We start from the raw sequence: 12,095 nt of genomic DNA on the forward strand, positions 1-12,095 counted from the left end.
TTTTTTTTTTAAAGTTGTCTTTCTTTTTTTTTCCTTAAGCTAGAAGAGATGCTACACATACTGTGTCATAAGAGATAGTCGGGGTTTTTTTCAGGTACTTTTAGTCATACTCTGTTTCCCCGAAAATAAGCCCCACCCCAAAAATAAGCCCTAGCATGATTTTTCAGGATCGTTGAGGATGCTAGAAATATAAGCCCTCCTCCAAAATAAGCCCTAGTTACAGTTCATTAAAAAAGTCAATTTAAATAGTGTCCAGGCAGCTATATATGTAAAAAAAGAAAAATCTTTTGGAGCAAAAATTAATATCAGACTCTGTCTTATTTTTGGGGAAACAGACTTAAACTAAACCTGGCAATTGTAAAGCTCGTTTGTAGGTAAGCATGTCTTCCGGGGCGGGGAGGGGGAAGATGTAATAAAAAAATACAAATGCAATAGTCAACTAGGCAAAAAAAAAAAAACAAATGCAATGGTCAACTAGGCAAAATCTAAATGAAACTATTAAAGAATTCTTATGAAAGCTAAGTAGCCATAACACTGAATGTTTGTGAAACGATGAGACTTGCAACTCGAAGTGGACCCCATGAGGAGGGCTGTACAAAGGCCTCTCATCTCCTGGTGTCAAATCATTCTTGTTTTTGACAAGGAAAAAAAGCCAGAGGTGAATAAATGTGCCTGTTTTTTAGACCTGTGCAGTTTTCTGTTTCCATGTTTGGCTTCTTAATGAGGTGATGTGCCATCTGATGTTAAGGGATGTAGCTCATGTGCTTCTGCATGTCCTGTGGCAATCTGAGACTCAACAAGAAATTCGCTTGTTCAGGAATACATTTTGTAGAATTTAAATGAATTAATTTTGCTGCAAAGGTAATTGTGTTTCCAGAGATCACTAATTGGCATGAGTGGGAAAAAAGGAAATTCAGCTCACTATTGTGGTGACTGGCTAAGTCAGTAGGAATACAACATAATTTGTTTGCTCTCAAAATCCGTAGATGTGGTTTTAAATTGCCCTGCCTGTTAGCAGTGATTGGGGTGCCAGCGGAGCAGTGGGTGCTGAAACAAGGTAGAGATGACAAAATACAGGACTGTTTTTCCAGTGGCTCACTTCCCTTGCAGTCATTCTTTGCTCTTTACTATTGCACGATTGATTGTCATTTCAGCCTAATTTGTCATTTTCTTCAAGCTCTACAGAATTATTGAAAAAGTTCTGCCATACGAGCTGAGCCGTTCACTGTCCCACTAATCATACCTTTTCCTGGATGCATACATGTTTTTCTCACTGGATCAGGTTACCAAAGTATGGATTTTTTGGATTGATTTTTCTTCCAGCGTCAGGGAGGCATGGTTGGATTTAGAGTGATACCACTTGAAAACTTGCCCACAGGGAACAGAAAGCTGTTAAGGTGCTGGTGGCAAGCTGCACCAGGCTGTGGCAGGGAATACTTAGGGTTGGGGTTAGAGCCACAAAGCTTGCAGCTCCAGGGATGCTGGGGTGCGAAAGGCATGCCAAGGGGAGCACGGCACTGCAGCTACACTGCTCCCTCTACACCTTTCTCATCTGGGCCACCCATGCATGTGGGGACCTGAGCCCAAGCACCAAGCTGCAGTGAGGGTTAGGGTTCTGAGAGCCACAAAACCCACAGCTCTTGCAGTTCGGGACCTAATAGACATGACCCAAGCTTTGACTGCGGGGTGTGCCTTTGAGAACAGCGCCGAGTACTCAAAAAATTACTGCGCTTTAGTCATCTGCTCGAAAACTCCTTTTTCTCCTGGACCTGAAGCTCGCTATATGAAGGACAACAGGCATATTAGACATAAGCTGAGACATTTTGGGGAGCTAAGGGCATCTGGTAGCACCGTGACTGACGAGTGTAAATAGTTGAGGCTGTGACTGAAGCTTCTTTGTTTGCATCTCAGTGGAAAGAGTTTCCCACTTAGAGCTCACCTCGGAGCTGCATTTCGAGCTTTGCAGGCAGCTTCTTGAACACGTTCCTTTGTCTGTTACCATCTGTTTATTCCCCATGCACATTTCCCACAGGCAGCTTCTGGAAGGTACTGCATTTAACATACACTCCCTGGTTACAGTACTATGGGTATATTCTAGCTACATCTGTCATGATGTTTCCAATTTATGACAGTATAATTACTAAGATTCGTACCCTGTGCAATAAGTTGAAGTACTTGAGTTTAAAACAAAATTAAAGACTTCGGCTTAGATCCTGGAAGTGTTTATAATTGGGAATTATCCCAGTCAAAATAACTTGTAATTTGTAGAAGGTTTGTATATGTAAATATCTGTGGGGCAAGTCCCTTTGCATGTCAACTACAATAAGCTGTTTGTTCATGTTTCACTCTGTACTGAAGTTATTTTCTCTGCTTATTGGCAGATGTCGATGAATTAACAACTATAAAACGAGAACTGAATTATAGAATTTCTGTTCAATCAGCAAAGTTGCTTCGTCTTCTGAAGCAGAAGGACAGGCTTGTACATAAAGTCCAGAAGAACTGCGATATTGTCACAGCTTGTTTACAGGCAGTTTCCCAGAAACGAAGTAAGTACTTTCTGTGCGCATGTGTACTAGTGTAACCATTAATGTGGGCAGTCTTTCAATTAAGTCCTCACACTTGATTTAAAGTCGAGAGGCCAGGCTATGCTATTCCTTAGATATGAGTGGCTTCCAGTGATGTCAGTGGCACCTGGGAACAGGCAAAGTTCAACTAGCTCAGCTAGGGATGGTGCCGTAACCTCAGCTTTGTGTGTTGGTGCGGCAGACTTACTGTATATTGCCTGCCAGGCTTTTTCAGCTTTAATTCACAGGAAGCCCAAGTTCAATTTTTTGGTGTGCGTGCTGTGTTTAACTGTGTGCTTTCGTATGGTTATAAAGGAGATGTTAGAACTGGAAACTAGTCAGCATATGTGATTGTCTCCCCAGAGCATTGTTAGAAAGGAGTGTAACTCCTTTCTATCAAGTTCATTTAAGACAAAGAGTATTACTAAAAACAAACCCACTTCCCTCAAAACTCTTTATCAGCACCTGTGTTTTTGGGGTTTCAGGGGGGTGTATCGGAAGGAAGAGAAATGTTGTTCTTTAATTGTTTAGCCTTTTCTTCCAGCACAGTGAAACCTTTTTATTTGACTTGGCAAAGTTGTCATCTAAAGATAGGCTGAAGTGCTTTTGTTAGCTCTGCTAAAGCGAAACTGCGTGAATGTCGTATGTAAAAATAAATAGAAATTATACCTTTAGAAAGGACATGCGAAAATAACCTAATGTTCCCTGTCTTATTTTTTCATTAACATGCAGCGTGACAGGTACAGAAATGTTCAGGTACGGTAAATACAGCATGGTCTTTTCACAAAAATGCCTGTAGGAGCTTTGAGGTGCATGTAAAAAATTTTATTAAAAGAATCTTACTGTAGTGGCATGTGCTAATGTAGTTTAGTTAAGGGTTTGTCTGTCACTGTGAAACTCAATTTTTAAGTGTTTGAAAGTGTTCCTTTGTTTCACTTAAAACTAGCATGAAAGTTCTTGGCTGTCATGCACTGTGTAACCATATTTCTTCTTCTCACCTACTCTGTTTCTTTCTCAACGTCAGCTTGATAATTGAGTCATCTGTGCCATTAACACTTAAGCATATACTGTAATCTCATTTAAAATGAGACTACTTGGATTTTGTATGTGTTTAAGTATTTAGAGGATTTGACTATAGGTTCTGAAGGTCTGAGCATCCCGACCTCATTTGTTAGGTAAAAACCTATTGGCTGAAAGGCATATAGCATTGAACCTAAATATGAATGTGTTTTTAGAAATTTCAGGTACTATTTTACACTTAAATTAATGGGGCATTATGTTTAAAATGTGCTAGTAAAAACTGAGATAGTTGAAGTTTTACAGTAATGCAGTTTATTGCCTGATATCTGTGCATGTCCATGAAGGTTTTTGAAGACTGTATGTGTGGGTTTGTATATTACGTCTCTTTAAGTAAGATATTTTTATTACTTATATAGCATATTTATCTTGTATTGATTTTTCAGCTTGTATTTCTGAAAATCCAGATGCATGTATTCCAGGGCACCAAAAGCTTAGTTATTTATGCTTTAAGATCTAAGCCAAAAGCACTAGGATTTGCTGAATGACTCCTGATAACTTCAGTTGCTTTGGAATAGATTGAGACTGTTTTTATTGCTCGCTATAAATGTACTAGCACTATACAGAGAATGCAGGAATAAACTTTTGCTGTAGGATGTACACTTTAAATTTCTTGGTAATCGTGCCTTTGAGGCAATATTTGATCAAAAGCCGTCCAAAGGCAGGCACAACTTGTCTTCTTACCTCCAGCTGTTTATTCTTGCCTTTGTACTATTTCCTGTGTAGTGGTAGTAGTAGGAACCCTTGTATGGGATATAATGAATCAAATTGAAGAGGTGATCTGGTAAGATAATTCCTTTTTTCTTTTCTGTAACAGTTCCCTGTTTCCATTTTCTGCAGAGGGCAGTAGAAGTGAATGCTCAGGAGAGGCTGATTGCTTAGAGTAGCTTGAGAAGTGCAGCTGCTGAGTATGTAGTTAAGTCCTAAAGCCTCAGCAAAGTTGTTATGCTAACAGTGGAAAGATCTATTTTCTCTTCTTTTAACTTTAAAAAAAAAAAAGCAGTTAATGTGATGGAACATGAAAAAAATGCATGCCTCCCTCCCACTCCAAAATGTAAGAAAATTTTTCTGCTCACTAGAGCCGTTGGAAACTAGATTTTCTGTAGACTACCCTCTCATTTTTAAATATTCAAAACATTATTGTTAATTTGTAGAAGTTTTCATTGTCACAGCTTTTTCTGATTTAAGTATGTACTTGCAATATAATGTTATATGCCATAAAGCTTTATTGCTGTACATGAAAGCACATTATAACATTATGATGTCCTGTGGTACTAAAATCTTTATCAAGTATGGAAGAGTTATTATAATATTTTTTCTTTTGAAGTATATTTTTTAGTGGCAAATCAAAATTTCTTGGAGTTGCATTATAATTAATTCTAACATTTCAACATATAAGTTATTCTTCAACTGATTTTATATAGAGTTTCGTGGTGTATTTATGCTATTGCCACACTGGGAATTTTTCTCCCCACATATAGTGAAATTTCTATGTTGAAGAAGAACTCTAGTTCTACATTAATCTTCAGTTCACATTCAGATGTTTGAATGCTACCTTTAAGCAATCTGTACAGACCAATTGCAAACAAATACTGTTTCAGGAAAAGATGGAAATTCTGTTGTGATGCTTAATTCTGGCTTTGTCAGACCCTTTTTGAATGCTGTCTGACAAATTCAGTCCTAGTGGTAACTTCAGTTAGTTAGGAATGTATAAGGCTGATAAATTTGATCCTTTATTTTCTGATGAAAAAATGATGCAGCATTTGAACTCCTGAGTGGGTAGAGTAAATGTGGAGGAACTGTCACTAGGGGTGACTTCATATCTTGCCGTATTTCACATTATGCTGTTGACCCTTATCCCTGGTAGATGACGTATATTTTGCATACGGATAGATATCACCATAGAAAACAAAAATCACTGCAGAGTGAAATGCATTTTGATCAGAAGCATGAATGGCTGTGGCTCCGTTGAGGGAGGATAAATTGTTCTGTTCAATACATGCTAAAAGCAGTACACTGTGCTGACCAGTTTCATTTTAATCACGCTTTTTAACTCAAATTTAAATAAAATACTCCAGTGAAGAAAAGCAGTAAGAGAGAAATCACAGTGACGTCTGGATGGCAAACATGGCTTCTAGACACATGCTTCTCTTACTCTTGTGATTTTGACTTAGTTGGAGTAACACGATATAAGTTTGTTTGGTAGCACTGTGAACTATTTCAAATCCATCTTAGAAAGCAGAGTGCTTTATGCGCTTGATTATATCATTTGAGAAAAGCAGCACTCAGTAAAAAAAATCAAGGCTTTGCAGCTATCATCTAAAAAATATGCAAAAGACATCTCATTCTTTTCTCTTTTCCTGCATTTTATACAGTGACAGCTTGCTTATATTAGTAAATATATTTTGACTGATCGAATTACAAACCAGAAGTTCCTTGAATGACAAATTTTGGTTGCTTGCCATTTTAATAAAACAAACAAAACAAAACAACCCCCCCCCCACGTGTATTATCTATAAATGATTTATAAGTAAAATCATTCAGCTCAATTGTAACTCAGTCTGGCTGTAAGCAAGCATGAATGCTTAAATCTGATTCAATATAAAAGAAGCTGAAGTTATATTCACAGAAGATTCATTCATATTCTCTTGTAAAGTTAGTGGAGAAATAATTTTTGTAGAAAATTTCACAAAAAGATCATCGATTTGGTGCTGTGCAGCTATGGTGCTATGTCCCTATAACAACTTTAAATGGGTCTTGTGCTGTGTTCAGAAAGACTCATACTATTCTTTGTTGAAATACTTGTTTAGAAACTGATTAAAAGCAAGTATTATTCTTCTGCTATTTCAGCATTGACTCCTGTACAGAATTCTCTAAGATAACAATAAACATTAGCTTCCTAGTTTTTCTTTTTCTCCTCCTGGTTTGATTTAACACAGAGCCAGTAGAGGGAGACAGCATATTTTATTTTGTGCAGAAATAAAGGTGTATCTCTGGTTTTCAGAGGTTGGTGGTTTTCATATCCTTTCCTTAAATGCAAAAGGCAGTATTTTACAAGTGTGGCCAGGCAATAATTGGATGAAAAGATTTAGTCAGGCTGTCAAATAAATGTTGTTTGCAAAGGAAGTATTAGATTCCATATGTGAAGTAGCTGAAAAATGGTGGCAAATGGCTTCTAAATTAAAACCGAGATCATTCTTTCCCATGTGGTTGTGGAGGTTATTCAGAAGCTCCTGAGTGAGCTGAATGTTTTGGATTCCGACTACAGAAGTTCAGAGGTTTATGCATATACTTATTAGCAATACTTGTGATCTCTTTGAGTGCATCTTAACTGGATAGAAAGCCAGCACAAACCGGCATCACCTGGGCACGGACTGGCAGCCTGCCTGTTCCCAGGGGAGGGACAGAGTTTTCTGGTAGAAGACAGGGCTCTGAAGTTTCCTCAACTTCTGAGGAAGTCTCCATAGCCTCAACTCTATTCACAGGGTGTGGAACTCACTTGGGGAAACTGGGAAAGCCTTGCCTGATGTCGTAGTTGTATGAGTTGGTTAGGAGAGGGCTGGGCAAGATCATTGTCATCAGGTGTCTCTGAATGAGTGGAACTTAGATACACAAAAGTACTTGCACATCTAGATTAAACTTCTGTTTTCTCTCTCCTTGCTTCCTCCCTCCAAAGTTTCTCTTTAGCATCAGTCCTGCCGCATCTGTGTGTCCTGTCACATCTTCCACTTTTTTTTTTTCCCCCACTTCCTAACTCTTTATTAGCTTTTCTCACTTGATCCCAATATTTAAATATTGGACTTCTCAGCCCTGTTCCATTTTTTTTCCCCTCCCTAAGTCTTGTCTACCCTGCCGTGTCTTTCCCTGGCTCTCAGTCAGACTACTCCTTGTGTTTCAATTTTCCTCACATTGCTCTTTAGTCTCTTTCATATGTTCTTCCTTGTCTTTTTCCTGCATGCGCTAATTATCTACTTGCCTGTTTTCTCCATCCTTCATCTTGCCTCAACATTTGTTATGAAGCCAAGGCAGATATTCAGAAATTTTAGTTCTTATGATGTAGGTTTGATTGAAGGTATAATAACAACAATACAATATACAGTTGAATATTAACACAGCTAATATTGATTTGATTGACCTTGAACTTCATAAGGTTCTTGGAGGAGAGGAAAATTTTTCACAATGAGAACAATTGGCTATTGGAATAATCTCCCCTATGGAAGTGGATTCCCCAGTGTTGGGGAACTTTTAAGACTTGGCTGGGTAGGGTGCTGGGCTATCTTGTCTTTTGCCAAAAAAGATTGGATCAGATGATCCTTGAGGTCCCTCCCAACCTGGTGTTCTATGGTTCTATGAAATGATTCTGTGATTGTCATTCTGGATCAGATGTCTTGTAACATGGGGCAAACAGTTGTGTACATGTGGAATAATTAATGCAGGTCAAATTATGCATGTGGCTTATCTGTCTTTTCTCACTCACTTCCTAGGAGTTCAATGTATTCTTGCACTTGTATAAATATGCTTTAACTTGGAACACCTCAATTGATCTGGTTTATTTTTTTTTTCTTTCTTTATGAAGAATTGAATGCTGCTACTGTGGCAGTTTTGCCCTGCATTCACCCCCGGAATCTCCATTGTTATAAATTAGGGGCCAAATTTTAAGCTTTTATTTGCTTTTCATGTTCCTCACTTTAATGTCTGGACTATATATTAAAGAGGAGGATGTTCTCTATCAAAAATAAAAAACATTAATGCCTGCGCAATTTGCAATTAAAAGAGAGACTATCATGTACTTGCGGTGTTCACCTCCAACTCTAATTTAGATTTCCAATTGGATGTGAAACAGGTCATTCATTTAGAAAACCATGTCTCATTTTCAAGGTGTTGGTCTAATACATTTTAAATTTAACTCAGTAGACCTGATGTTTGAAGCCAAATTAATCTGCTTCAGTTACTTTTTTTATAGCAATAGCTATTTAATTGATCTATCAAAAGTACATTCTTCTTTTGATGTGGTTAAAATAGGAGGTTTACTTCATAATATGGAATCTGCTTTCATGTGAGTCATCCTCAAGTGACTCAATTGGCTGCATGTTTCAGTTCAGTAGCTTTCCTATTATCTCATCTATATTGGTGTGCTTGGTTACATTATTGGTCTCTACCCTTTGTGGGTTCTAATGAATTTGATCCTTTACATTGATGCTGTGGCTTTTTGAAATGCATACTTAAGAAATGTTGCTTGTGGCTACTTCTTGTTTTTCCTAATCAATTGTTCTTAATTTAGTTCTACATCGTCCTTTGAAGCCTTTTGGTGGGGAAAGGGAAATGGAACAAAACAGAATCAAAAGCTTGGAAAGGTCATAGTCATCTTAAGTTGTTTAAACTGTCGCCAAAAGTAGGCTGAATTTCCTTTACAGGCAGTTGCCTATTTGTAGCAATATATGTGGAAATAAATAGAATATTGCTATTGATTTTGAATTGTTACTGCTTTCATCAAACAGTTTTGCCCAATAGAGTGAAGGCTTTCTCTGTTACTTATGACTCGAGAGGCTGAGGTGGGCTGAGAATTGGTTAGCAAGGATTTTGTAACCCGTTCTGTGTCCTGTGCTGATTTGCAAGGACCGAAGTAATGGACAGTTAGAAAAGGAGAGAACCTGTATTTAGGGATGGCTCAGTGGGGATGGTAGCTGTGCACTGGGCCCATGGGCTGCATTGGGCCCCTGGGCAGCAGTTCTTTTGATCTGGGTGGTGAAGCTCACCTACCAGTCCCTTGGGTATGGGCTGTGCATGAGGGAAAATGACTGTAGATGTGTGATCATAACTGACTTGTTCATTGTTATTCAGCATTATTAATGAATGGTGTGATGCTTAAAAATATTACTGGAGAACCCTTAAAAAGAGCCACCTATATTGGCGAGTATAGAATTAAATGCTGTTTAGACTACCATATTTAATTCAGCTTCAGCCAGCCAAGATTCTGGGAAATCTGAAAGCTTATTCCATTCCATTGGGAGCCTGGACTGAGAAGGGTTATTTTCCTTTTAACACTAGGCTTGGAGGAGGACGACTGCAAACAGCATCATTCATTGCAGTGCACCAGGTCATGAAGAAATGTTTCAATGAATAGGTGTGTGTCATGTTTAGTATTTGATAATGTAAATTAGATTGTGTATCCTGGATATCTGTTGTCTCTGAGAAAGAAAAGTAAGTGTTATCAAACATAATACCAGCATGTGGAACACTGAACAAAGTGTTGATGCTTTGCAAGGGCAACAATTTCTGGTTTTAAATGCCATTGGGAGTTTACTATCACAGTATTTTATGCAGCTTTGGAAGTTATCCATATGTAAAGTGCCATCTCTGTGTTAAAGGCTGACAAATCACTAACTGAATAATCCTGGTGACTTTTTTAGGTAATGAATTCCATGATTACTTACTTTTGATGAGAGTATGATCTTGGAACTGGTCTTTGAGTGGTGCAGCCAGGTTGCTGAGGCTCAGAAGCAGCACGAGGGGAAGTAGAATAGTTCAACAGAGCAGCAACTCAGTAACATTCTGGCACAGTACTGTGCTGCTCCATGGCCTCTCTTGGGATATTCTTCTAGGAAACTATCAATTAAGTTCCCAGACTTAACGTGTAATTGTGCTGCTGATGAGACGTGCACACAGAGCATGGATCTTGTAGGTAATAAATTTTGACATCTTTGATCACTTGATGAGCAGTAGCATTGGTAAGCCCTGTGTGGAAAGACCACCCCACTTTGCTGTCTCCAGCCAGGTCCTCAGGGTGATCTGTGCCTGTCCCAGAAAGCTGACCTGTATGTGAGTCCATAGAAGCCCTTGGCTGGCTGGTTAAATATACTTCAGCTGACTGCCACCTTCTCTTCCTGATACTCTCCACTCTAAGCTGTAATATAAGTTCTAAATTGACAAACTGTCCAATCAGTTTCCTTACAAGCTCGGCAGTTTTTGTACTTTGCAGATATGGTGTCCCTCAGAGGCTGCTTTGGGCCTAATTTCAGTTTCTTGACTCCCGAGATGAAATAAAATTTCTTCCCTTTTCTTATGCTAAAAAGGAGACACTTTTTTTTTTTCTTTTTTTTTTTTAATTCTTCTTTCCAGAAAGGAGGAGACTGGATTTGCTGTCTGATTTGGTCATATCTTGACTGAAAAGTTCTTGTGGTCTGTGCCACTGCAGACTATCAGATTCAAAAGATGGCAAGAACTAGTGCTTAGAGCAGTACAGAACCTGGAATCCTCACTTTGAGGGAAATTCTGCTTTAAGAATACAGCAACTAGAATATCTTGTTCCAGCATGAAATAAAACACCTACTCACAAAAGTCAATTGCTTATGAAGCAAAATTCTGAAAGCCTACATTTTGAACTAAAATGCTTTGTTCAGATTTTGACACCTCACCCCTTTTCATTTCATGTTATGTAACAAGCCATTTCCAAGTAAGATGTTAAAAAGTTAAATCCTAAAAAGAGTCAAAATTATGCTTTTAGCATGTGGAAGTATGTTTTTATCAAAGATAACATTCTGCTATGAAGGACTTTGCTCTCCGAAGCTGGTATTTTATGGCAAAGTTTCTATTAAAGCAGTTCCAACCAACTTTGAGATCCTCCTGGGAAGATGCAGCCAGGCGTCTCTGCACCTCACACCCTGGCTGCCCAGCGCTGGGATTGCCAGGCTGGTTTGGGGGGCTGAGAAGCCAATGTGCATTCCTAAGCCATATATTTTTCTTCTGCATCTTTAGGGATTATATAAGTCCTTACTTTTCTGTGTCACATACTTTTTTCTCCCTAACTCTCACTGCTGAAGTGTCTTACCTCTGTCAAAAATACCTCCCTGCCCCCCTGAACAAATGCCATCTCATATTCCATCATTGGCTAAAACTTGCACGGTTCTCAAGAATGGCTTTTGTCATGGGCTCCTTCAGCTATGTTCTTCAGGATTTAACTAAGCAAACTGTACTGGCGACTGCCTCAGCTGGAGATGGGATTGCTTTTGCTGCCAACCCCAGGAGTCTGTTTAGGATCTGGGTGCTTAGAGTTTCCAGTGACACTGGGAAGCGCTTGGTATCAGCAGAGAGTGTAAGAATATACCTGACTGACACTTTTTTTCTTTTAATTATGATTCCACTGCTATTTTTAATAGGAAATTGGCTGCATTCAGAGTTGGGGTTGCTGCTACTGGTAAATTCCTGGGGGCAGTGTGAAGCCTGCTGACCAAGAGATCATTACCTGCTTGAGGGAGGTGCCACCTCCTGCCTCACTGCTGCTGCTCGTTCTCTAGTTCAGTGAGGTGCTGTCTCTGGAGGGGTGGGATTTTCCTGGGAAAGGGAGATGCCAGGAGTTCAGGGCTGGGTGAAAGCTGAGTGAAATGAACAGCTGACCTCAGGCACTTGCCTCTGTGAGGAGAGATCCTTCAGCTGCATGTTCTCTTCTGCCTGTCA

General features: G+C 39.0%; 1 protein-coding gene across 3 annotated transcripts in view; it reads left to right on the forward strand.

The window, feature by feature from the left end:
- The window catches only part of TBC1D30 (TBC1 domain family member 30), a 54,486-nt gene that overhangs the window by 673 nt on the left and 41,718 nt on the right, over positions 1-12,095 (forward strand). For 2 of the 3 annotated variants that reach the window (XM_065641634.1, XM_065641662.1), the window contains exon 2: positions 2,382-2,546. In XM_065641634.1, coding sequence (XP_065497706.1) covers positions 2,382-2,546 — 165 coding nt within the window. Of the gene's footprint in view, positions 1-2,381; positions 2,547-3,302; positions 3,321-12,095 lie in introns of those variants that run through there. The other variant, XM_065641669.1, reaches the window with a different exon arrangement.

This window comes from Caloenas nicobarica, chromosome 1 (assembly GCF_036013445.1).
Source record: "Caloenas nicobarica isolate bCalNic1 chromosome 1, bCalNic1.hap1, whole genome shotgun sequence".
Classification (NCBI taxonomy): Eukaryota; Metazoa; Chordata; class Aves; order Columbiformes; family Columbidae; genus Caloenas; species Caloenas nicobarica.